This window comes from Gorilla gorilla, chromosome 13, assembly GCF_029281585.2.
Source record: "Gorilla gorilla gorilla isolate KB3781 chromosome 13, NHGRI_mGorGor1-v2.1_pri, whole genome shotgun sequence".
NCBI lineage: Eukaryota > Metazoa > Chordata > Mammalia > Primates > Hominidae > Gorilla > Gorilla gorilla.
In genome coordinates, this window is record NC_073237.2 from 59,123,143 (window position 1) to 59,150,817 (window position 27,675).

A 27,675-nucleotide genomic window follows, 5' to 3' on the forward strand; every position below is an offset into this window, starting at 1 on the left:
GAGTATCTGATTCAAACAAGTGATAAAGTCTTTTAAAATGGAATTTCATGACTAAAATCTCACCGGATGACACATTAAAAGGTCTATACTTCCTTGAATGATAAGTTTTGTCATGCTTGTTTAAAACCACAGATCTATGGTCCTAACCATTGCTAGCCCTTAATCCTCAACTTGGCTTAGTTCTAGGTTCCTCGCTTTATTTTCAAAACTTGAAGACTGCAATACATCTAGCTTCCTACACACTGGATTGCATACCCGTTTACAGATCTGGGAAAAGTACTTTCTTAGAGGTAAGTCCCTTTGTTTCCCTATAGTTCTATTGGGTTCCACTCCTTCTCTCCCACCCTCTCTCCCTTAGATTTTCAGTGTAGATGACAGGATTTTGACTCTTCTTGGTATGGTCCTAAAGGAAGCTGCTGAATGAGAGAGAATGAAAATTTTCAATACATTCTTTTTTAAAATAAAATCTTTTGATACTTTTTTCATTGTGCAGGATTCAAAAGCATGCTGTATAAAAACATGCTGTATAAGCAATGAAAAAAGAACTAGGAAGAAGGCTGCAAATATTCCAAGTAACTTTCTCCACTGGGATGTTAAACTGAACGTTTTATTAAACACAAAATAAACAAGAAAATGGACATGCTGTTGTACCAAGTAACAAAATAAATAAGAATATTTTATTAAATTAATGCAGGTACAAAAAGTGACAAATGCAGAATTAGGTATCATCTCTGCCTATGCCATTTACGATGAAACATGAGACAAAAGGGATAAAGTGCCTTACAAATCCAACACCACAGGGAGGAGTTAGGACTTAGGAATAGACTGAGTAGACTATGTGCCTTGCTCAGCCACGATTCTTGCCTGTAATTCACACAAAGAACACTGTCACACAAATTACTGTACAAATGCATATGTACAAACAGATAACACAAGGAGCTCTGTTGGGGACACTGTTTCTTCAGCCTTGACATGTGGCAAAGCCAAGGTATTCCTTGTCATTGACACCAGAATATGGCCAAGAGGGAAAGGAAACTCTGGGATCTCCCAGGGCATCTGAATCTCAAAACCTCCAGGAAGCCTCTTAGGAGGGCTGTGTAGTGATGACAGCTGGTGGCATTCAAGGGTTCAAGCACAACGAATGAGGCTTTTCTGGCACAGGGTAGCTAGCAGTCAAGGTACACTGCCGGAATTTCCAGAAAGAAAATGTGATTTTGCAAGTACAGCATCAAAGTGAAGTTTATACTTGACAGAAAGCAGAAAACAAAAGTTCCAGATATGATTCTGTCATACAGAGTTAATAATAAGATTGTTTTTTAGGACTAGATTGACTCAGTGCACCCTGGAGAGCCCATGGGTCTCCTTTTGAGCAAACAAACAAATCCAAACTCTGTCCTAGAGCAAATACTTAACAAATGGTGGTTGTCTAAATGTATATGTAGGACATATTTAACATATACTGAATCATATGAAAGATAATGAAAAGCTATGGGAAAGATAACTTAGAAACAAAGAAGGCATGGGTCCTCAGCCCTGGGAACTTCAAATTCATTCCATCTGCTATATAAGAAACACTAAAATAAATAAAAATAGCAAAGTACACAGCAGACATACAATGTGTTACTGTTTAGGAAAAAAGTTTTAAAAATACGTGCTTTTAACATACATTTCCAAATGTAGACTATCTTTAGAAGAACATACGAATAAAAGGCAGTAGCAGTTGCTTCTGGAAAGGAAACTTGAATGGCTTGGAGGATGAAGTGGAGATTTTCCAACCATCTCCCATGGGATCTTTTGAATTTTGAATCATGGAAAGGTATGAATTTAAAATTTAATGGCATTTAAATAGAAAAGACAGAACGGTTAAACAATACCAGACACTATATAAACAAGCATTAGATTATATGGCAAAGGCAAATCAGGAATAAATATAATGCTAGAAAAGGAATTCCAGTGTTATTTTTCAGGGTTATTTTAAGTACCGACCTCTCTTTGTAAATGAAAATTACTCTGATTATTAAGATGTTTAAGTATATACAACTGTCCCAGACCACATTGGCCTATTTCCTCTTCTTGGCAGCACTGCTCGGGTTTTCTCCTCACATCATCCTTATGCTATGACACTGGACTAAATTGTAATAATACATTTTCTTGTTAATCTCCTCATTATACTATGAGCTCCTTGAGGACAGGTACTTTGTCTTGCTCACATCTGTAGATTCAGTGCCTGGCACAGTGATTGATATTGCAAGGGCACTTAATAAATGGTTTTTGAATAAATGAATTGCTTAAAGTAAAATATAGCTGTAAATTGTATTATAAAAGGACAGTGGGTGGCAGTCTGAGGTCTGCTATTTACTGGTTTGGGCAAGTTACTTAATCTGTTTGCTTCGTCAGCTGTACAATGGGTAAAATAATAGTGGTTATCACAACAGGGTGGTTACAGCGATGAAATGAGATTATGTGTGTAGGCTACCACATAATTGCAAAGCTGATATTTAAATGGAACAGATACTGCACAGACACTTGAGGTCTGAGAATAAGATTAGGTCAACCAGAGTATTAATGGGTTAAATAAAAGTGACATCCTATACAACCAACGGTTTGATCTTTATGCTTCCAATGTGTGCTTGTAGTTACAGAGGAGACCAAGCACCTTACAAATACTCCATGTTTTACTAGATGTGAGCAAATCATTAAGCAGCAAGTTTAGTTTGGCGACAAAACTGTAACATCTACTGCAATATGTCTTCAAAAGAAATCATTCACAACCACACTCACATGACAAGAAGACCTCACAGACTCAAAATAAATAGGAAAAACTCATACATAAATACTGTCCCGTTCCAACACTGAGACTCTCAGTCATGCAGAAAACAAATTGAGGCATTGAGTGGAGGCAAAGGGCACTTCTGCAGGAACTGACCCTCAAATTAGGGATTCTCAACCCGTCTTCCTAGGATGAGCAATGGATGATTTGCTTGGAGGCTCCTTGTTCAGAAGTATCCTTTCTCCCTGTCACGTGCGTCGATGAGTCCCTCAGGCATTTGAAAGTATCAAGGTCTCCCTCCAGGCTCCCTGTTTGACTCCATCTTTCTTCATTCTCCTCCTCTGCTTTCGCCAGGTTCCATTTTCAGTGCTTGTGCCTTTTAAGTCCTACATTGCCTGCATCCCACGGGCCCATTCCTTCCTCTTGTCATGCTCAGCCCTGATGAACCCCTAAACCACAGGTTGAGAATCCCTGCTTGAAGATCAGAAGTTCCAATGCTGGATTACGTCTCCTCCAAATGTGTATCTGGAGAGTGATAATAGTATATTAATTTCATGGGAAGTGGTCTGGGGAAAAAGTAACAAGAAATCTAATTAAAAAACATAACTCATAGTTGCTGATATGATAAATGATAAATTTGAAATGAGAGAAAGCAGCAGGTTATATTTGTACCCAATTATCCTTACATGATATCCTGGAAAACCCCTCAGTCCTGAGCAAATTGGGATGGCTTGTCCCCCAGGATGACCCAAACAACATTTGCTACTTAGCTTTACAACACAGATGATGCTATGGGCCACAGAATGAAACTTGCCTGAGCTTCTCCAGGTTAATTAGACTGCTTTAAACTTGGGCTCATTGTTAAGTTTGGTTTCTAACTACATTAAAAAAATTAGAAACCTTAATATAACTTTCTTCTTAGTTCAATAAACTGGATGAGGCTTTTCTGCCCTGCTTATAAATGTAAACATTTGTAGCAAAATGGATTGAAGCAGATGGGTTAAGAGTAAGGGTCTGTGGTTAGGCTAATGGCCCCCAAGCTTGATTTTTGTGATCAGCTGTGTGTTCTTGGGCACTTTACATTATCTTCTTGACCCTCTGTTTTCTCTACTGTAAAATGAGGATAAATTCTAGTATTTCTCTCTTTCTCTCTTTTTGGTAATGGCAAGGGGTGGGGGATTAAATGAGATACCGTGCATGGTGCAATTAACATAGTATTACAATACTGACACACAATATTTTAGAATCAATTAATTATCCATCCACCTAAGTCACCCTTGTCCCCTGCTGCAAGGAGCTGCTAGGGTGCAGGGCAACAGAAGATTAGCAAAGAGAAGCTGACTCCTTCCCCTTCCCTGCTCCTAAACCTCCTCAGACGGCGGAGGAGTTCTTGTATTAGCTGTGAAGCAAAGGGGAACCAGCATTCTTTAAAAGGAGAGGAGATTATGACTGATGGATTTCTCTTTGTTATTGCTTTAGCTTTTTGTTTCCTTTGACTTTTACTTCCCAGTTCCTTCTGATATTCATACCACTTTGCTTCTTTGAGTTTGTATCTTGGATGCCACATTTTTTCACATCCATCATTCTCCCTTGAGAAAAATAAATCATTTTTATTTCCATATAGCACAGCTCTACATCCCATACAGTGACCCAAGTTTAAATTTCAAGTTCTGTGAAACATTTGTAATCCCTAGGAAGTCTGGTGGACATCCTTATTCCACAGGTCCCAACTTATGAGGTTAATTAATTCAATAGTATAGGGCACATGCTTTTGATCCTAGACTTTCTTGAGGAGTATACACTTTTATTTTTCATCTTTTCCCAGAGATGAACCAAATTCTGAGGTATTTTAATATCTATTGATTTCTATCCATTTCTACTGCCAACTAATCTTTTTTTCCAGAGAAATATTCAAAATGTAAGCTGGGAACAATTATTTCTTTGTGCAAATCAACTCCATCTCAGGATCTTACTGTCATTGAAACTTGATCCTTATATTCTGGCTATCTCAGTCCTGTTAAGAATATAATTTTTGGAAACAGCTTATCTCTACTCTCTCAGTTAACACTACTTTCCCCCATGTAAGGGGTTATGGGGAATTTTTCAGCGACTATTGGAATCCCCTTCCATATTCTACTTCCCTATTTAACATCAGACAACTCTATACCATCACTGGATCTCTTGGTATACTTCTCTAAGTATTGGAGGAATTATTTACTCCGAATCATCTTAAATGGGAGGAAATTATTTGCATATACTCATTTTCCTGGATTTTAATTGTTCCCAGAGGTAAATGGAGAAATGAACACATGCAAATTATGTAACATCCTCTACCAAAAATTTTGCAAAATACTCTATGGTAAAAATACTACAGTTCTACAGAGGAACTAGTTTTATTACTTAGGGTACCCAGAAACCAGCTGGTTGCAACTAATGCAAGACCAAAACGCAACTGAAAATGACGGGCATTTTAGCTCTTTCTCTTCTGTAAGTCTGTGGTTATTTTCATGATAGAAAAAAACTATATGACACTGCATCTTCTACCTCCATCCATACCCATTCTCCTGCCCCTCACCCCTAACATGATCCAATTCTCACCCCTTCCTCACCCCCAGTGGAGACCACTGCAATTAAGGAAATACTACCTTTTCTTAAACAGAAGATGAATGTCAGTGCTACACCAAGGAATAATAAGATGGCTCCCAGAATTACCAAGTGAGTCCTTTCATTTGGAGGATGTGCCAGAGGTAGTTCTGAAAAAGAAAACAAAACGAAAACAAACTGACTAAAGATAAAATTTTGATGGGAAGGGGTCAGGAGAATAGTCATCCTTGAAGTTTAGTTTAGCTTTAGGATAATTTTCTTAAATGCCAAAGTTTGAGTGGCTGGAATGGCGAGATACCTGTGTTAAAATGGGAACAGTATGGAGAAGTGTGAGAAGCCCAGGCTTTGAAAAGGTGGTGCTGGGGCTAAATTCTGCTGCCCTTAACCAGTTTTGAGGTCTTGGGCAAGATACTTAACCAGTGTACAAAATACAAATGCTAATACATTTCTTGTGAGGCTAATATTTATAATGTGCTTAGCAGAGTACCACATGGAGTGGCTACTCACTATTAAATGGCTTCCTTGATTATTTCACTTCCTCTTGCTTTTTTTTTTTTTTTTTGAGGCAGAGTCTTTCTCTGTTGCCCAGGGTGGAGTGCAGTGGCGCAATCTTGGCTCACTGCAACTTCAGCCTCCCAGGTTCAAGCAATTCTTGTGCCTCAGTCTCCCGAGTAGCTGGGATTACAGGTGCACACCACCACACCCAGCTAATTTTTATATTTTTAGTAAAGGCAGAGTTTCACCATGTTGGCCAGGCTGGTCACAAACTCCTGACCTCAAGTGATCTGCCCACCTTGGCCTCCCAAAGTGCTGAGATTACAGGCATGAGCCTCCACTCCTGGCCCCTCTTGCATTCTTTAATATAGAAGCTAGTAGCCTACAGTACATGGCAGAGATGGCCCACAGTAGAACATGGAAGGCCAACCAGCACTGCTAAGGAGCTCCCACCTCCTCCTATCTGTCATCATGATTGGAGGCCAGTGCTTGTTGTCTTATCTTTCTCTGCAGTTTGAACATCTCTGGACAACAAGCCATTAGTATCTCTTACTAGGCTCCTTGTCTGGGGTACCATGCAGGAGGAAAGGGGGTCCTATGGCACACAGATGTTCAGAGGCTGCTAACTCCCACCTCTCACCCTTAGTCAGCTCCTGCCTGGCTCAGCTCTCCACTGAGACCCATGATCCATCTTTGACTACCCAGGTGAAACTTTAAAGACACAACAACAGCCAGCTTTTTCCGTAACTGACAGTTTACAATGCCTGTTCATATATGTTTTATTTCAGTTTCAGAACAACTTTATGAGTTAGGCATGCCAGGTATTTAAAAAAAAATCCCCAATTTACAGATGAGGAAACAGACTCAGTGCAGTTAGGTGAGTTACTGTAGGCCACCCAACAAGTAAGTTGTCATAAAACAGCTTTTAAATGGCAGGAACCCACTAATCTAGCTTTTACTGAAAGCCAGTTCAATACCTGAGGACTCGTACCCCAGTAAGAGCATCCCCATCATTTTCTAAACTTTTTTTCCCTCTCTTTCTGTTCACAACACCATCCTGGATTATCTTTTCCTATTGATTGACTTTTCTATCTAATTTTTCAGTTGTTTTTGCTGAAGTACGTGGCATTTTCCTATCAACATGTCTTGGGGGAGGGGGCAGTGAGAAGCTCTTCTCAGAATATCTCTGTGTTTATATTAAATATCATGCTCACTCGCCTCACTTTCTTTCACATTCTGAGCCTCTCATCAGACTCTGTCTCCCACCCTACCTACTTCTGTAGAGTAGTGAGATAAAAAAAAAATAGTTGAATTTGTGCAGGCAATTGTCTCAAATCATTTTCATACACTGTTGCTAATCTGACCCTTACAATAAGCTTGCTCAGTAGATTATAATCCTACAGGGAAAGTGAAGCACACAGAAGTCTAGTAATTTGCCCAGGGACACACAGCCTCATGTTCTATGCACTAAGCAGACTGCTAGAGTTGAAATATTGTAGACTACCTTGGGAGAGGCACAGGGGAGAAAGGGTCCCTCATGTTTGGCATAAGATAGAAAAATACGTTCCATTTATTTCCTGCCACCCTGGAAAGAGGGAAGCAGCTCTGATGTGCCAGGATTTGGATTCCTGAAACATGGCCTGAATTGAGTATTCCTCTCAGGTATTCCCCCAGGTTTCCTGGCTATGAAAGCATTTCCCACATGGTGGTGGATTGCCTGTTTTTTGTTTGTTTCTTAGTTTTTTATCTGTTTCCTGAAGAGTGTGAACTGAGTCTTATTATTCTATGTGTATCCAATGAGTACTACAATGCATGGAACAAAAGGTATATTCCATAAATATCTGCTGAATGTTTATTAAGTAACAATATGGTTTGGATGAATGGAGGTGAGGAATTAGGATACATTTTGTAAATATAGTGTTATTCATTCATTCATTTATTCAACAATCACTGAATGACTATGATAGGCAGACATCATGCTAGGTGCTAGGGGACAGTGTTAGACATATTTTAATGGACACATTCAGAATATTACCTGGGATGACCAATTCAGCTGTATGGTTTTCCTCAGGATCTAATCTCCTAAAAGTGCAGTAGAAAATCTCATTAGTTGTTGTGTTGATTCTCAGTGTGCTGGTCACATTGAAAAGCTTCTCCTCTCTCTTGGAATTGGTGGTGGTGGTCTTACCACTCAGGACTTGATGGTCACTGCTTGTCCAGATGACTTCGGCCTTGGGGTAGCCCTCAGCCTGACATGTCAGTTCATGTTCAGAGGTGACTGGATCCACAACCAAAATTCTTTGGTTGATTTTGTTGTATGGGGCTAGGACATAAACAAAAAGAAGTCAGGGCTTTTGCTGAGCACAGAACTATGTACATAGCTTGATGCTGTCCACATTAGAAAGAGTATCAATGCAGGCTGGTTCTCAGAGGGATACGCTTAACGTTCAGATGCCTCAGCCGTGGGGAACACCTGCTAGCTCTGCCTCAATTCAGTTCAAAGTTGGGACAAGTTTGGGTTAATAGGAATGACTATCTTTCTATAAAAATCATGTTGGTACATTTATTGGGCTCAAACAAAATGTAAACATTAATTTACACTAAAACCCCAGACTTCACCACTATGTAATATATCCATGTGACAACACTGCTCTTGTACCCCTTAAATTTCTACAAAAAATAATTTAAAGAGAATTATCTTTAAACCAGAAGTCTTTCTATTCAAATACAAAATATCCCTCTCCATTTGCTCAGGTTTTCGTATGTTTCTCGGTAAAGTGTTATACTTTTTACATAGGGCCCCATTTCTTCTTAAATTTATTCTTGGATATTTTATTTTTATTGTTATAAATCTGTCTTTATAAACATGAATCTCTCCAGCTGGTATGCTTTCTTTTCTTAGACTTCAGCAAACAGAAAACCTGATTTTGATGTGTCATTCACTTTTCTGATTTGAAGTCAATGATCAGAAATTAGATATGAAAATACATAGTATTTCATCTGTAAACAGTGATATATGTTCCTGGTTATACTTTTTAATGTTTAAATTTGTTCTTTATTTTAGAAGTTTTAAATTTACAAAAAAGTTGCAAAGATAGTATAGAGTTACTGTATACTCCTTACCCGGTTTCCTCTATTGTTAGTATCTTACATTACCATGGTACAATCGTCATAACTAAGGACATTAGTACATTATTAATAACTAAACTGCATAATTTATTCCATTCCTCCAGTTTTTCCCTAATATCCCTTTTCTGTTCTGGGATGCTATCTAGGATACCACATTATGATACTTATGTTTTAAGCTTTTAAATGCTGGCTATTTTAATAAATAATTTAAGTAATTATGCTCAAGGAAGAAAGTTTGATTCAATTTTAGATCATTGGTTTGGGACCCTTTCAGGATTAAGATACGTAGTTTGCTGACAATTCTAGTAGATTGTTTAGTGCATCTATATAGCATAAGAGCTTTATTCATGTTTATTCATTACAAGCACATTAACATGTTCTTATTTTGTTGGTATAATCTTTTTTTTTACTCCTAATACTATAGTGTAACCACTAATGATCTAGAGCCTTAATTCTCCATTCCTTTACCAAGGACAGCAATAGATTTGTGAGGTAATTTCTTCACAGAGAGTTAATACAAAACAGCTAGGATCAAATGAAACTGAAATAAATAATGAGTGATGTTTTGATACTCCTATATCAATGAAACCACTACCAGTGGAAACACTGGAGATCAATAAAATTATGATTTCAAAACACAAAAGTAATAGTTCTTATGCGTGGGTTGCTTTGGGGTAGTTACGGATTTTCAAATTCTCTTATCTAATTTTGACTAAACTAACCATCTTACAAAATTAAACAACTAATTAAAAAGTCTCCCACAAAGAAACTGAGGACTGAAGATAATACTAATAATTCAAGCACAACCCAGAGGAAACAGCAGAAGTGACACTTTTTATCGGCCACTGTATGAGGTGGTAAACAGTAAGTACTTAATTAGACCTCGCAGTGTTATATAAAAAAACACAAACCTCAAGATTATTGACACCATCCACCTTTGTTAAGGATAAAGTTCACCCTAAGGTATATTATGCCTTGACATATTAGCTAATGATAGTGAAGCATCGCAATTAGTAAAAATTGAAAATATTGTTTATTAAATTTTTATTTCAACCTCTTAAAATGTCTATTTTTATACAAATGTCTATTAGGTTGAACCAGATGTAACTGGTAACATTCAACCTTTTTTTGCTCTTCAAAAATGGCAATTTCTTATGGTACAACTTATATATTAACAGAAAGTAAATTTTTTATAATTACACACATATGTGCATGCACAAACACACAAGTTTAAAATGTTTTACAGATGAGGTGAGTAATCAAAATTTTTTGCAGACCCCTGGTTTACTAGATCGAGAACACTATACTAATGTTGGACAATCAAAACCAAGAAAAGGTCATGATAGTTTTGATGTCAACATATAACTTGATACATACACCAGAGGTACAAATATAGGCAATAAAAAGTGGTTATTAAGGGCCCAGACTTCAGAGCTAATCTGCTTGGATTTAGAACTAGCTTTATCATTTTCTAGGCTGGGTGAATTTGGGCAAATTACTTAATTTCTTTGGACCTCAGTTTCCTCATCCTTAAAATGGGAATAATACCACTTATCATGGAATCAAAGATTCCATCATTGAAAGACACACTCAGATTTCAGACACAATAAAATGTGAAAAATACTCATCTTACATGATGAAGCACTTACCCCCTAGAGTCATTTCCAGGAGGAAATGAACTAATTTAGACAGAGTGTTCAGTACAGGGCCTAACACACAGAATAAGCAAGTGCTAATTGTAGTAGTACTCGATAGTAGCAGTAGCAGAGCTGCTCCTCTTCCTCCTTTTACTACTGCTGCTTCAGTGTACCCTTTAGAAGCTGCTAACAGTTCCTGATGAACAGTCTGGAAATAAATTTTCACATATCCAAATCTGTTCATGTTTCCAAAATTTTAGGCTAATCCTATTTGAGGAAATCATTCATTCATTGACTCAACAAATATTTTTTTGTGTGCTCTTTTCGTACCACCACTCTGCTGTACATCAAGCCCTGGGGATACAACAATATTATAAAACAGGCCCAAATCTTTGTGCTTGTGGAGTTTATATTCTAGGAGGAGAGAGACAATAAACAAAATAGAAAAGTATGATATGATATGCTACACAATATACTAGATAGAGATAAATGCTACAGAGAACACTTAAAACAGGGCTGGGAATTTTGGGGAGAGATGGGGTTGGTGGGGAATGACAGCAGTTGATTTGGTCCATATGACCCAAATAGCTTTATCGGGACAACTATGCAACACTTTGATCTTTCAGCTGCCTAATCTCATTGAAGGTTCTGAAAGTCTGAATGAACATTTCATTTTCCCTGCTGTTAGGTTCAGCGATTAAAGAAAAACACTTTTAATTGAAAGTTAGAGGCCTGAGAGTCTGGCATTTAAACTCACAAACAAGAAAGGTGCAATAACACCCAAAGTGATAGTGATAATTGAGTGAATCCAAAACTAAATTCTTTCAAATTTCAGTTTTGAAATGTTTCACCTTTAAAATACCATGGTGAGTAAACTCCTGTGGGGAAGCTATGTTACCACACATTTGCTGTGATGGGAAGTGAAGTTTAACAGCATTACTGTGAAATCATTTGCATATGGAGGTGACTCAGGAGTTCTACTTCCCTGAGTTGGGAAGCTCCTGCAAGCCAGCTACCTCATTTCCATTGGAGACACTGCCTCAGTGCAAGTGAAGCTTGGTGGTTGCCTTGTTCTAAGTGCAGAAGGTTCAGACTTTTGGTATAGCTGAACTCAATCCCAAAACCACTGTATGCAAATGACAAGATGGATTGGGACTAGAATGCCAATTAAGTAATTAACAATACAAAATTGAATTGTCAAACAAATCAGGTCCTCAAACCTGGTTGGTCATTTGCTTTGCTCCATGAAGAACTCCCCCTTGGAAAAACCATCAGTGCCGGAAGATTTCCTATTGTGTTGATCCATGGCAAAGGAGACTGCAGATACACAAGGGATATTATGGAGCCCAGAAGACCTGAATAAAATTCTGCCCTACTACAAAGACAGCTGTCCCTTCCCTACACACTCCCTACAGGCTGATGAGAGACCTTCTTTGGAAGCAGAAACTTATACTTTTTGCTGCCTTCTTCCTGACTGCCAGAATTATACTCTTCCTTTCCATCCCAGATCTAGCAATCCTGTTGATGAGGCTAAGTCATGATGATTTCTTTAATATCTTGGAACACAGTAGATGCCTGATATTTGCTGATGGACTGGAGAAAAACTGAAAGTATAAACCACAACATCTCAAGAGATGTCGTGAATGGAGAAGCATATGGTAAAATATAATGAAAATTAAATCTACTTTACAAGTGATATCTTCTTGACAATAGTGGCATTACCTGAGCCAGAATCAGGGACCAGAAATACAACATAAAACTGATACATTTCTCTTAATCCCCACATGATTTTGTTTTTGAGTTCATAGTTATCAGTGATCATTGATTAATAATTGATCAGTGATCAGTGACAAATGTAAACTTTTTCTACTTGTATTGTTAGCCCTCAGATTGATGGTAGTTAGCCCAGGAATGGAAAGACCAAGAGGAGATGATTTAATTCTAGTCAAATATTAAAAGGTCATCATGTAAATGAAATAATCCCAAGACTACAACTAGAGGGGCAGATTTCAGCTTACTATTAGGGAGTAATTTCAACAGGATATGGAAGGGATATCCAAATGGCAGGGAGGCCATTGTGGGATATGACAGGGATGCCATTGCAGGAAATATATGAACAGAAGATCCTCTGGGGGATTTTTGTTCTTTGTGGGAGTTTGGATTAGCTGCTCCTGCCTGGGATCCTTTCAGCTCTCAATTCTGTGAAACTCAACAATGAAAGCAGAGGTGTTTTCCTTTACTTAGCTAGTGCCAACACAAAACTTTGAACTCAAGTGACCTGATAACATAACTGTGGGTCAATACCGAGGAACTGACACTCCTAGTTCCTTTTCAATTCTCCAAGACAACATCAGTATAGATTTTCAAGATGAATATATGCCCAGTAAGTATGGCTTATACTGTACTGGAAGAACAGGTTCTTTTACACTTAATATGATTATTTTTTTGTCTTCATAGAGTGACTTCAAGTCATTTTTAATGTGAACCTTACAGTGGGGTTTGTTCTGAATATATTTATTTGCATTTGATATAGAGAGGCTCAAAAAAGGAAAACTGACAGACCTAATAAAATAAAAAAATAGTAGTTGAATAAAAAAATTTCTGGAGGGACACACAAATAATGGTTACTCTCTTTGCATGCCATGGGAGATAGTGGTGAAGGGAGGAGGGACACTTTTGCAATTCATTTGATCTCTTCCATAGTATCTGAATTATTTGCAAGTATACGTATTCCATTTGTGATAAAAAAGTAAAGACTAGAAATTATTTTTGGAAAACTGTACATACTGTAGAACATGGCTCTGTGTTGTTTGTCTCTGGATTTCCAGTGACTATCAAATAGGTGCTCAAGAAATGCTAATTGGATAATTATGTGAATGAATTCATGAATTGAATGAATGAATGAACAGACTATGCTGTTCTGTTTGAAAATAAGTACGGACTTACAAGAATGAAAAGTCTTCAACACTTGGAATATGTTTTCAATAAAGATCAGGCCTCTCATCTATAATAATTCTTACCATTGACTTTCACAGTAATTCGCTTGTAGTCGGCACCACCATAGCTGATCATGCAGCGGTAAACCCCTGCATCCTGCAATTTCACATCTGTGATCTGAAGTGCAGCATTTCCCAGGGAGAGCTGGTCCTTCAACAGCCGGGCCCTCTGTCTGTAGCTACTATGCTGAACCTTCAGGTCTTCCTCTCCGTGCACAAATTGAATAATGTTCTTATCCTCCATTTCCCAATAGACAATTAGTGCAGCCAGGTCTAATTGTTTTTCTACTGGGAATTTGCATTCAATTGTCATATTGCTGCCATACTCTACCACATATAGGTCCTTGGGAACCGTGACAGTAAATGCTAAAAAGAAAGAAGGACAATCTTCAGAAAAGGGAAAATTCCTCGAAACATTTACAAAATTGGCACAGCGTTTATAAATCACTTTATCTGGTCGGTTATGTTATCATTATATTTAAGAACTTGCTAAACACATATTTTATCCAATGGGCTTGAAATATGTTTTGGGACACTATATCTCATGCCGAGACACAGTGTCCCAATAGCAGAATAATAAAATTAGCTAAACAAGTTGCCCCCACAATTTATAAACATATATTACTGTATAAATATTATATGGAGATGGAGTCCTTACAACCAGGGAGACTTGGTTTCATGTAGACATCCCCAGAATGTCCTTTGACAGGACACCTATTTGCTTCCTACATAGAGGGAATGGTAGATTCTAACAGTCATCTCTTTTTACTTCCCTAAACTTTTGATCAGTTTTCTGGCAAGAAGTACATTGGTATGGAGTTCAGGAAAGACCACAGGGTGATGCCAGTACTGTGTTACCCTGACATTTTCCATGTATCCTACAATTCTTCCTTAGAGTATCCTCATCAGGAAAGGCATGTCACAGAGCAACCAAGATTGAAAGATCAAAAGATCTTGGCCTTGTTGAAAGCAAACAAATAAATGTATACATACAGGCCATTTCCCCAGATATTTTCAGTAGTTTACCCTGGGAAATGGGTAATAGATTATTTTGTGTCTTCAATTTGTCTATATTCTCTATATTTTTACAAAATGACACAGGTAACTTTATCATTGCGTAAAGTAGAAAGAAGACTTTGCCATTGTGTAAAGTAGAAGAAAGAATAGAATGTTCTCTCTATAAGAAAATTGCATGCATTTTAAATTATCATTTTAGTTTTAAACTCATGGTTAAAATATTTAAAATATAGAACCTAATGGAAGGATTTGGTGTCTTACCATTCAGCAAATGCCAGTAGGTCGTGAATATAAAGACAGCAAATATCCTCATCTTTCTGGAATGCCCTAATTATGGAAAACACAAAAAGAAGACTGCTTCACTTAATAATTAAACATACAATATGACAATATGGGACTTGGTGGTTCTAATTAAAATAGTCTTCTAATAACCAGTCATGATTGACTTGTAATTGTGGAAACCCAACAGGGAATTGGAAGTTCAATATCTTCATTCCATTGCCCACAGCCACGTAAACTTAAGTGAAAAAAGTTACTAAAAGATGAGAAGTTTCAAATTTATTATAGTTACAGGCTGTGAAAAAAAATCTGCCCACTCAAAAGAAGCCAATAAGATAATATTGCACCAAATTCCTCTCAATTATTTCATGTTTTTTCTGCATTGTAACATACCTAGTAGAACCTGCCCTGTACAAAATTTCAGAGCAAGGAGAATCTGACTTTTACTTTTCCAACCTGTCAATGCTTTTTCCCCCTACAGCTAAATACTTTCATCTTACCCTTTAGCTATTCAAGACTTCCACTTCACTCTCTCAGCCATGCTAGTCCTCCTTCAGGTGCCATCCTTCAAAATCTCCTCTTCTGCCCCTCTCACTTATTCTAAATTATAAATCTATTCTCTCAATAAACCGATTCTTCTACTAACAGTGGGGAGTGGGAAGGGGAGAGAGTTGGATTTGACTAATTCATACTAAGATATGAATGACTCACAGCCACTCTTCCAGAGTATCTGCCTAAATTCTATTCTTCATTTAGTCATCCTGCTTGAAATGTTACTAATTATTTCGTTTAGCAAACACTGATTGAGCACCTCTTCTGTGCTAGGCACTATTTTAAGCATGAGGAATACGGAAGTCAGCGTGAAAGAAAAGTCACTCTCCTTTTGCAGTTTATGTTGAAGTAGGGGAGTAAAAGATTTATACTCTATTTCAGCCAATCTGTGCATTTATTAATATTTTCTCCCTCTTCTGTTATACATATATTTACAAACTTTGATAAGAAAGAGGTAAATTTTCCCTCTTAGTGCCTCTCCAATCTTTGTATACAGACATGAACTCACAAATGATCAACTAATCAATGCCACATATATATAAGACAGGAGATTAATGTTCCTAATATATAAATAGCTCCTAACAATCAATAAGACAACTATACAAACTACACATAACCCATGAGGAAAATAAGTGAAAGGTCATAACATATAGTTCAGAGAATAAGAAATACAGGTGACATGTAAACATAGGAAAGATGTTCAATCTCACAATAAAAAATATAAGATATGAAATACCATTTTCACTTATTAGCTTGACCACAATTGTAAATATTTCTAATATTTAGTGTTTGTGAAGATATGAACAAATAGGCTTTCTTACCCACTAATGGGAGGATTTTTTTTTTAGGGGGCACTTTGATACTTCCTATTACAATCGTAAATGCGGATGTCATAAGACCTTTCACCCTCTCCTAGAAATCTATCCTACTAAAACAAAAACACACACATATATATATATATGTCTGTATATGTAAAGGAAGAGCATTGCTCATAACAGCAAGCTGAGAATATCCTAGATTGTCTAAGTGGTTAAATAAATTTTGGTATATTCACAAAATATAATACCATTAAGGACTGAATTCAGCATATGTACATGTACTGATTTTGTAAACACATAGAAAGTAAGTTGCAGAACACTACATGTAGCAGAAATCCACTTTTGCTGAAAAAAAAAAGTGTGTGTGTGTGTTTAGACACAGGAAATGTCCAAGATATTGACAGTGATTATATTTAGGAATTAAATTAGAGGGAGAACAGGTAGATTTTCACTCTTTATTGTTTTTAAAGGGAAAAAAGGAAGGAAAAGACAGAAAAAGAGAGACGAGATTATGGATTTTTTTTGGTGTTCTGTGTCCAAATTTCCAAGTGAAAGAATGTTTTATTTTTAGTATCAGGAAAAAAATAAAACCAAAATTTCATGAATCACTTCACCTTGCCAAACCGTAGAATGTTTAGCAGACCAAGTGATATAATGGAAAGAACCCCAAAATGGAGTCCAAACATCCAAACTGATGTAGAATAATAACATTCGTTTATTTTTTATGTTTTTTTCTTTATTATTAAAGTAATATAATGAAATTACAGAAAATAAGAAAAGAAGGGGAAAATCCCCTACTGTTTCATCACTCTCACCCAGGGAGCATCTGGTGATGCCTGGAAACATTTTTGGTTGTCAAAATTGGGCTGGTTGAGGGAGGACTGCTATTGCTATCTAGGGGCAGAGGCCAAGAGTGCTGCCAAACACCCTGAAGTGCACAGGCCAGCCTCCCACAGCAAAGACATACAGTCTAAAACGTCAACAGTGCCAATGCTGAGAAACCTTGTCACCACTGTGAGCAAAAAACATTTCAGTGTATATCTTTCAATCTTTTTCCCTGTAATCTTTTAAAAAGCAATTTATAACCTTATCATACATTTAATACCCATTTGTTTCATTAAAGCTTATGACATAAATATTGCCCATCTTACTGCATGGTATTCATAAGCATCTTATTTAACAGTTCCATAATATTTAAGCCCTCTATTGTTAGGTATCAGATTGTTGCCAATTTTTAAAATATCATAAGTATTTGTGTGTTCAGCAAATATTCATTGAGTGCCTACTGTGTGCCAGGGCCCCAGGCTAGGCCCTGAGGATAGATTTTCCCAAATAGTGTTGCTGATCAAAGAAAAAGAACATTTTTCTGGTTCTCGACACATGTTGATAATTGGTACTGTTACACTGTATTTTCACCCATTGTTTAAAAAATATTATTTTTTTGCTAATTTGAAAGATCTGATCATTTTTTGGTCTGTTTATGTCACTGGTTTCTTATCAACCTATATGAGCCCTTCATGTTAAAAGATAAAAAGGTTAAGTGAAATAACATGAGTCATCATCCTCTTGCCAGGGTTAGGTACATATTTTTTTATTTCTCTCCTTTCCGTCTATCCTGTAGATGTGGAATAGCGATGGCATTCAGGCCTGTGAGGTCACATTTGCTAAAATGGTGCTGCAGCATCTATCGGACTATCTTTTCCTTGGGCCAGAGTTAACTGTACAGTTATAAAATATTACTTATAAAATATAAATATTACTTATAAAATATTTTATAACTGTACCGTTATAAAATATTAATGTGATATTTTATGATTATTGTATTATAAACACAAATTCACTTACTAGGCAGAAGAAAACTTAAAATACCCCTAATTCCAAGCAAAGCATTATAACCATATGGGAATAAAACAAAGGGACATTAAATCTAGTCATGGATTACAACTAATTTTGCCAATGTTTATGGCCTACTCTGGTGGAGTTCTTGTCCTTTAATGAATTTGGTTGAAATTTTTAGGAGTAATAAAGGTTTCCTGGAGGGTGATGGATTAGATCCAATATTTACTTAATTTCTCATCAAACCCTCTCTTCCACAGCTCCATTTCCTTGGGGTGCAGCTGTCATTAGTGAGGGACGAAAAGGCAGAATACAAAGATCATGTAAATACACACATGTTCTTTAACCTCTAAACCTCATATCAGGGCAGTTGGTCTAAGAGAAGAAGACTGACATCTTCTTCAGGTAAGAATTATGACCATATGTGAATTCCCATATCCGAATGGAGACATTTAAAGAGCAATGAAATGTAAAGTGGGGAAGAAGTGATGGCTCATTCAGGTTGGGGAAGTGGGTTTGTCCCTGGGGGAAGCCCAGTATAACACTATGGAACTAATACTACTTCTCTATCTTCCAAGGGTAGGATGGGTAGGAGGATGAGATAGAGAAAAAGTTAAGCAGCCAGCAGCAGTGGCTCATGCCTGTAATCCCAGCACTTTGGGAGGCTGAGGCAGGCGGATCACCTGAGGTCAGGAGTTCGAGATCAGCCTGGCCAATATGGTGAAACCCCATTTCTACTAAAAATACAAAAATTAGCTGGGCGTGGTGGCAGGTGCCTGTAGTCCCAGCTACTCGGGAGGCTGAGGCAGGAGAATCACTTGAACCCGGGAGGCAGAGGTTGCAGTGAGCTGGAGATTGCACCACTGCACTCCAGCATGGGCAACAGAGTGAGACTCTGTCTCAAAAAAAAAAGACAAAAAAAAAAAAAGACAAAAAAAACCGGTTAAACTTCCTTTCTCAAAAGTAGGAGCAAGAGGCCTGCATGGTGGCTCCCGCCAGTAATCCCAGGACTTCTGGAGCCTGAGGAGGGAGGATCGCCTGAGGCTAGGAGTTCGAGAACAGCCTGGGCAACATAACAAGAGCCCTATCTCTACAAAAACAAACAAAAAAATTCTTAAGTAGGATCAAAGATTAAGACAGTTGATTTATTAAACCTCTACTAAGTGACCAAACTTTATTAAACTCGATGAAACCCCATGCCCAACCTCCTTCTCAGTCACACTGAGACACTCTTGTACATTTTCCACATGGGGTTTCAATTCCCCACAGTATTTCTGTGACTTCCTTGAAGACCACACTCTAACTGCTGTCGTGTGGCCTCTGCCTACCTACTTTTACTGAGAAAGGCTAAGTTTTTCTTGAGAGTATCATAGTTCTCCTTAAATACTGTTGACGACTATCATTGTCAACTGATACATCCTTTCTGGAAAGCATTTTCAGTTTTCTTCAAAAGGCCTTTAAAATATTCAGGCTCTTTGACTAAGTAGTTACACTTCTAAGTTTACTTGAAGGAAACAATCAGCAATATTCCAGAGATATATATGCAATGAGTTCAGTGAATGGCTAAGACAGAACCACTGTAAATAACCTTTATACCCAACAGTGAGGAATTAATTTCATTTAGTTACCCAATCTAATCGAATGCAGCAATGAAAACATTTTTTAGAAGGTTATTTAATTCATAGAAAAGCATCCACAGTAAATTTTTTTCAAGTATTAAAAAAAGAGGTAGAACAATGGTACTTTTACTCCTTGTGTTATAAGACAAACCCAGACTGAACTTTGCCATAGGCCTAGGTCAATGTGTCTAAGAAATGTTTTATTATACTATTTTTATTCTTAGGCTCCTCCATTCCTCTTTTAGGACTCCTTTGGGTTCTCAGAATGGACAGAGCAAATAAATTCCGTTCAGGGATCCTGGACCTGCTTAGCGCAGGAAGAGACTTACTTAGATGCTGCAGCTGGGATAACTTACACAAGTCATGTTACTAGCAAGCAGCTGACGGTGGACTTGGACCCGTGTCCAGACCTCCAGCCTAGCATCAGAGCTATATTCTGAACACACAGTCGCATAAGAATGACTACCTATCCTATACTACCTATCTTATTTATTTTTAGAGGTATAAATTATTTTTAGAGCAAAACTGAATCGCGCCTGGAGGAAGGCCAGATGCATTGCCTGTTCTTATTAACCCCAACAGGTAATTGGCTCTACTGCCCCCTAGACCATCGCATTCCCTTTCCCTTCTCCTCTCTCCATCCCAAAGAAAGGGTGTAGAGACCCTCCGTCCTAAAGTGCCCAGCGAGCTAGCCAGAGATGCTGGGCCGTGGGCACCCGCGGAGGAACAACGCTCCCTACCTGCAGGCGGAGAGAAGCGCTGCTGGTGCGGAGCCAAGCGCGGCTGGTGCGGAGCCTCGGGAAGCTGCGCAGGACTGTGGCTGCGCGGAACGCGCCAGCTGCTCAACGTTGCGCCTGGCCCGGAGGCGGGGTCCCGCCCACCTCTGCCCAAGGCAGCAAATCCAGTTTGCCGGGCGTTGGACTTTCCTGACCTTCGGTGAAATCGGTGGAAGCTTTCAGTTTAGGTAGCCAGTGTTGGTGTCCTAGGAATAAAGCTATGTATAGAAATGAAACAGAAAGTGAAACATGTCAGTCCAGTTTTCTTGTAAATGAGATTTTCACCGGGAAGAGTTTGGAAGATTAAAGCAAATCCACATTTAGTATGTTATTAATAAAAAAAGAAATTTACAACAAGCCAACATCTGAACGCACCTTGATTTTACCTTCAGAGGGGTAAGAGCTTAAGGTTACCCCTTAACCTTTATCAGAAAGGTTTCCCCCTTTCTGATAAAAGCCTCTTCAAGGTGACTGAACATCTTGACATAACTTGATATAACTCTACAACATATAAAAAGTCAGCAGCAGACCCATATGGCTTTGGTTTTTATTCTAGAAAGTAGGTGTGTGTGTGTGTATGGGTGTATAATAGGAAATATATTTTTAAATCGTGGATTCTGTGACTTCCTCAAAGTTCCTCGACATAATGAAACTTCATTTGCTTTGTCATTAAAAGAACTTCCCATCCCGAGCTACATCTTTTAAGAATGCTCAGGGTCCCTTCTATTCTGCCACCCTAAGGATTAAGGCTGCGGAAGCCTATTCTAGGTGAGGGTTAAGAAAGCCCTTTTGAAAGCTTTGGGTTAGTGAATGGGCCCAAGATAACAGACGATGGTGTCATAATTTACTTAAGTATTATCCCACGCTGAACTTCTAGGTGCTCCCTTTTCTCGAACTCCTTGACCTCAAGTGATCCGCCAAAGTGCTGATATTACAGGCTTGAGCCACCGTGCCTGTGTGCTCCCTTTTCTTTTTTTTCTCTTTTTCTAAATTGAGAAATTGAACTCTTCATTGTTTGCCTTTCCTTCTTATTCATTTCAACTGCAGTTCAAAATACTGCATAATGAATGAATATTGAGATAGCCCTTGCATTGGTTATGACATTTGCTTCCAAAATAAGAATTTTCACATTCTGATTGTATCACAGATTTTTATTTTTATCTGGGAAATTATTGAGGCTGACACTGCCTTGATTTGGCAGGAGCGTGGAGTTCTCTTTGGCCTCAATAAAATTGCAATAGGGTTTGGGCCCAGCTCAGATGTTCCTTCTTTCAAATCACTTTTGAGGTCACATAGTAGAATAGAGCAATTTTGGTGACTGTAAGTTTGGGTGACTTCCCAACTTTGGTGACTGTGACCTCTAGGAAAATATAGATATTATGTGGCAATACAGTTTACAGGTACTGCATATATATAGTCTGTGTATGACACACACATGTACAACAAGTTTCATGAAAAAATACTTAGACCTACTATCTGCATTGCCCTCTGATATTTTCATTTAATGTTTTATTTTTCTAAAAATGGTCAAGACCCAGGGCATAAACTTTATGATCTGCTAGTTCATCATGACTCTTGAGGTCTGCAAAAAAAAAAACAAACAAACAAACAAAAAAACTGGCTTTAGAGCCATCTACCACTAACTAGCTAAGTTAACTTGGGCAAATAATTTACCAAGTAGCCAGGATTAAATCATATCCTCCTAGATGGCCTGGATGATCTATGAATAATTTTTTAAACTGGGGTTGGGTATTTTGTTTTTGTTTGTTTTATGAAAGCAGTGTTCAGGATCTACCTAAATGATCAATGAGGCAAACAGAATTTGCCTTTCTCTAAAGTTGCTGATGGGAATTGAGGGTATTTGCTCAGCTTGCTGCTCAGTGATTTGCGTATTAGTAATGTGAGGATTCGTGTTTTTGTTCATCTTTCCCACCTGTTTCTACCCTTCAGCCATTCATTTTCCCATACAATTGATCAACTATCCGGAGATTGAAAAACAGGCTGTGTTTAGAAAAAGAGAAATTTTATTACCTCAGAAAAATATGTAAAGCAAAACAGATGGTTAATGAGTGGGGGGATAAGTCCTGATACTCTGTGTGAATTTTTTTATTTGGACGAAATAGATGGAGAAGTGCTGAGATTGGAGAAGAGCAGTGGGGAGCCAGGGCTGAAGAGCTAGATACTCTGGTCATCTTGAATACCACCACTTCCCGTTCATGTAACACCTACTCTATTCATTTTTAGACATATAAATTCATCATTGCCAATGTGCTGTTTTTCAGAGTGTCTCTGATGGTTACTTGCATTACACTCGACTTGGGGTTAATGTTTAAAATACAGATTCCAGGGTTCTGCCTGGGATCCAAACCTGGGGGCGGGGTCTTGGAGGTCAACATTTTAACATTGTCCTCAGGTGAGTCATGTTCACATTTGAAGTTTTGAAAACTAGTGATTTAATATTTAAGGGAAAAAATGAGCCAAGAGTTCTTTGCAAGTACAGCTGTAACTCGCTTTCTTCCATCTAATTTGGCTGATTTATCAATACCATCCTTCCTTCTGCCTCTGTCTACCCTGCTTGCCACTTTTGCTTCTAAAGCAGGAGAGATGATCCTCATTTGTACTGATCTCAGGAGGACTGATTTCAAGATCTTATAAGTGGACCTGAAGAGATGTGAGCAAATTCCTGGTGAAGGAACAATTTCCAGTAAATGTTCTTGATCTTCAAAAGCAGCATATACTAAAGAGACTCAAAACAAAAGACTTGACAAACTGCTTTGTTTGCATCGAATATTTTAAAATGCATTTTATTATGTATAAAGACAATATCAAGATTTGTCTCCAGGTTCTATTTTTGATCATGTAGAGTTTTAAACCACTGCCCTATGCAATGCTCATTTCTCTTCCTCTGTTCCCATCCAACCCCTCACATTTGTTGCCCCCACCCTTGTCATAGACTCACATCCTATATGTGTCTCGTGTCAAACAGACTTCGTGGAAAAGAATACTTTGTTCTAGTTACACAAAACAATGGTTTAAATGACAGGGGTAATTAACATGTATGGGTGACCAGAGAGTAGCAGCTGTCCTCATCTGACACTCACAATCAGATGCTTCTCTCGCTCACACTGTGTCTCTCTCCTTCCTATCCTAAGCTGGGGAAGAGCTGGGCAGGTGAAGAGCTCTTGCCTTCAAAGGGCAGACCCCATGCCACAGGTACTTTAAAACAAAGATGAGGCCTCCAACAATTTCCCCTACCCACAATAAGTTCATAAATCCAGACATAAGTAGTTATGGCCTGGATAAATGCTGTGGGAGTTGGGGAACACTCTGTGGTAAATATTTTAAATCTAGGGAATCTCAATAAATCAACAAAATGCCACTAAAGGTAAAGTTTACAATTGAGAGATACTCTTTCAGGGGATCCTAGAAAATATTTCTTGATTTAATATCCTAGAACTAATAACATAAGTGAGTGTCACACAAATGAAATAGTCACCTTGTGCATCATTTCCTTTGGTAACCACACTTAAGGTGAACTGGATCAAGAACCCATTTAACCCATTTATTTTTGTAGGCTCATCATACAAGAATGAGAAGTAGTTTTTTTCTTTTCCCCACCATTTCCTTGAAAGGACAGCAAGACCTTTCTGCTCTGAGAGAGATATGTTCCAAACAGAAATTAATAAATAAAAATTTCAGATACTGAAAAGTCCTATAAAAGAAAAAAGAAAACAAGTCAGAGCAATATGGTATAGTGCACAGGTGTGAGGTTCCTTTAGTTATGGTGGTCAGGAAATGTGTAAGAGGTGATATCTGAGAAATGAATCATGAAGATAACCATGGAAAGATCTGCCAAAAGAGCATATTTGGCCATGGGAAGAGACAGGTACAAAGACTATAAGGGTGGAACAAGCTTGGCAAGTTCCAAGGATGAAAAGAAGAGAATTGTGGGTAGAGAGTGAGGAAGAGGGATGGGAGGGTCAAATCATATCATGAAGAGCCTTGAGGACTAGGGGAGAGGTTGGATTCTACTTGCAATGAAAAGCCACCAGATGGCTTAGAGCAGGGTAGTTGCCTGATGAATGTTCTAAAAATACCACTCTAGCTGTGGTATGAAGAATGGAATATGGAGGGGACTTACATTCATGGAGGCTGGAAAATCTTTAGGAGCTGTTTCTGTAGACCATGTTCAAAATATAATTTGGAAGTAGAACCAGTAGGACTTATTGAGGGATATTAGTGGTAATGGATAAAAGGAAATCAAGGAAGATACATACTCACACACACATATATTTGTATATATTTATATACATTACATATATATTTGTATTTATATACATTAAATATATATTTGTATGTATTTAATATGCTTTTCCAGAGTAGGATACTATAGCCAGTTTCAATATTATGTGCATTCTTTAAATTAAGGAAGTCTAAAAACAAAACAGAAACTTTCCTGGTAAGTGAACTACTGGAAACCAGTCTAAACCAATCAAGAAAATCATGATTTCTAAAGAAAAAATTACAGTCTTTTCTGGAAATGGAGAAATTGGTGGCAGTATGTTGACAGTATTTCAAAGCCATGCTCCTGAGGCTTGCTATTAACCAGGCTCCAGTTATTTTGGAGAAATTCACAAGAAGGGCTGTGGGTTAAGTTTAGAGCATTTTTTTAAACAATTCTTATTTTTTTATGATTCTAAACATTGGAATATTTGAAACATGTAATGTTTGAACATTATTAAGATACAATATTTAGATATTTGACGTTGTTTTCTACTTCGTGTAAGGGGGTTTGGCATCTTTTAGAAGATAGACTCGAAGGTAAGTACAAATTCTGAATAGTGCAGTATATCATTAAACACAATATCAGAATTTCATTACTCAACACTTATTCCATGGATTAGAGAATTCTTTTTTTTTATTATACTTTAAGTTCTAGGGTGCATGTGAACAATGTACAGGTTTGTTGCATATGTACATGTGCCATGTTGGTGTGCTGCACCCATTAACTCGTCATTTACATTAGGTATATCTTCTAATGCTCTCCCTCCCCCCTCCCCCAACCCCACGACAGGTCCCAGTGTGTGATGTTCCCCACCATGTGTCCAAGTGTTCTCATTATTCAATTCCCACCTATGAGTGAGAACACGCGGTGTTTGGTTTTTTGTTTTTGCAATAGTTTGCTGAGAATGATGGTTTCCAGCTTCATCCATGTCCTTACAAAGGACATGAACTCATCCTTTTTTATGGCTGCATAGTATTCCATGGTGTATATGTGCCATATTTTCTTAATCTATCTACTCATCTGACAAAGGGCTAATATCCAGAATCTACGAAGAACTCAAACAAATTTACAAGAGAAAAACAATCCCATCACAAAGTGGGCGAAGGATATGAACAGACATTTCTCAAAAGAGGACATTTATGTAGCCAACAGACACATGAAAAAATGCTCATCATCACTGGCCATCAGACAAATGCAAATCAAAACCACAATGAGATACCATCTCACACCAGTTAGAATGGTGATCATTAAAAAGTCAGGAAACAACAGGTGCTGGAGAGGATGTGGAGAAATAGGAACACTTTTACACGGTTGGTGGGACTGTAAACTAGTTCAAGCATTGTGGAAGACAATGTGGTAATTCCTCATGGATCTAGAACTAGAAATACCATTTGACCCAGCGATCTCATTACTGGGTATATACCCAAAGGATTATAAATCTTGCTACTATAAAGACACATGCACACGTATGTTTGTTGCGGCACTATTCACAATAGCAAAGACTTGGAACCAACCCAAATGCCCATCAATGATAGACTGGATTAGAGCATTCTTTTGACTAAGTACAAAGAAGGAAAGCCTCAGAGGCTGAGAAATGCCATCAGGTGGGCGTCAGCACTTAGGTGAGTGTGTGAACTCTGGAGATGAACTGGATAGGCCACCCTCCAAGCACCTCCACGTTCAGCACCTCCAGAAGCTCTCCAAACCCCCTCATTTAGGGATTTTTATGGGGACTTCATCATGTACACATCAGCAATTGTTAACTCAATCTTCAGCCCCTCTCCCCTTTTCACAGGATGAGGTAGGAGCTGAAAGTTCCAAGCTTCTAATCATGGCTTGGTCATTCTTGTGACCAGCTCCCATCCAGAAGCCCAGCAAGTTACTTCAGGAGAACGAAAGATGCTCCTATCACTATAGAAATTCCAAGGGATCAGGAGCTCTGTGTCAAGAACTGGAGTCGAAGATCACATAGAACAAAAAATTTACCTAGCATACCTATCACTCAGGAAGTTACAAGTCTTTTAGGAGCTGTGTGCTGGAAAATGGGGAAAGAAATTAATGTATATTTATTTATTATAATACCACATATAATAAGGTAGATCATTTTACTCATCAGAGTTCAGGAACTGTTCTCTGTTATTTTTATACACATTCAGAGTAGGAGACCAAGTTGAATTTCACAGGATTGCAGGAGGCTGAGATTCACAGGCTGAAAATAGGATCATGTGAGTTGCATGGGTTTCAAGAGAAGGAAGTTAACAGGGGCTTAGTATAGTGCTGTAGTGACCTCGCAGTTGAGGAGGATAGATATAAGGTGCTACTGTCAGTGGGAAAAAATAGGAAAGAGAGAAATATCTAGAGAAGATTTTAGGAGTTTCTTGTTCAATATGCTGTGTGAAGCATTTGCGGGGACTCCTTCAGAAAGCATAAGGTGAAGACCCTCATTCTTCTTCATGCTTCACAGTTTACGTTTTCATTCAGTTTATGTTTTCTTAGAATGCTATTACATGCATGGACTGAGCCATGTGAAGCCTCAGTTTTATTCAGGTTACACTCTGAAATATAATCATTTTCAGCTCAAAAAAGCTTCCTTGACTTTATTACCCCTTACATTTTTATCTTCTCCAATTACTCCTTTTCATAACAAACATCAATAAACTGTATCATTACCTTTTAAAGCTATCAAATTAACAAAACAAAACACAATAATTATAATAAAGATTAAAATAGCAGCAATGGCAAAACATATACCATTTAAAAAAGTCAGACCCTATTTTTGTGATTTACACATATTAGCTCATTTAAATCTTACAACAATCCTGTAAGGAAGGTACTATTATTGCCTCTATTTTAGAGATGTGG

General features: G+C 37.9%; 2 protein-coding genes across 6 annotated transcripts in view; one reads left to right on the plus strand and one right to left on the minus strand.

The window, feature by feature from the left end:
• PLGRKT (plasminogen receptor with a C-terminal lysine) overlaps positions 1 to 27,675 on the plus strand; it is a 270,391-nt gene that overhangs the window by 157,015 nt on the left and 85,701 nt on the right. The gene's annotated exons all lie outside the window — the stretch shown is intronic.
• CD274 (CD274 molecule) lies at positions 646 to 21,234 on the minus strand. 3 transcript variants are annotated; one of them, XM_019033594.4, is made up of 7 exons: positions 20,904 to 21,076; positions 20,493 to 20,746; positions 14,910 to 14,975; positions 13,656 to 13,997; positions 7,905 to 8,192; positions 5,416 to 5,523; positions 646 to 3,295 (listed from the first exon to the last, which is right to left on the minus strand). In XM_019033594.4, exons 3-7 carry the CDS (start codon positions 14,959 to 14,961, stop codon positions 3,273 to 3,275), a joined length of 813 nt encoding a protein of 270 aa, XP_018889139.1. In that variant the 5' UTR covers positions 14,962 to 14,975; positions 20,493 to 20,746; positions 20,904 to 21,076; the 3' UTR covers positions 646 to 3,272. The 3 variants fall into 3 exon arrangements, with proteins under 3 accessions (XP_018889139.1, XP_018889140.1, XP_055206587.1); XM_055350612.2 differs by lacking the exon at positions 646 to 3,295 and adding an exon at positions 3,297 to 3,336 and having other exon boundaries at positions 20,904 to 21,192; XM_019033595.4 differs by having other exon boundaries at positions 646 to 5,523; positions 20,904 to 21,234.

Coding starts and splice junctions, on each gene's coding strand:
- CD274 (XM_019033595.4), bottom strand. CDS start 14,961: ATGAGGATATTTGCTGTCTTTATATTCACGACCTACTGGCATTTGCTG. Junction 13,998..14,909: donor CTACTGGCATTTGCTGAATG/GTAAGACACCAA, acceptor CTTTCTTTTTAG/CATTTACTGTCACGGTTCCC. Junction 5,524..7,904: donor AGCTGAATTGGTCATCCCAG/GTAATATTCTGA, acceptor TTTCTTTTTCAG/AACTACCTCTGGCACATCCT.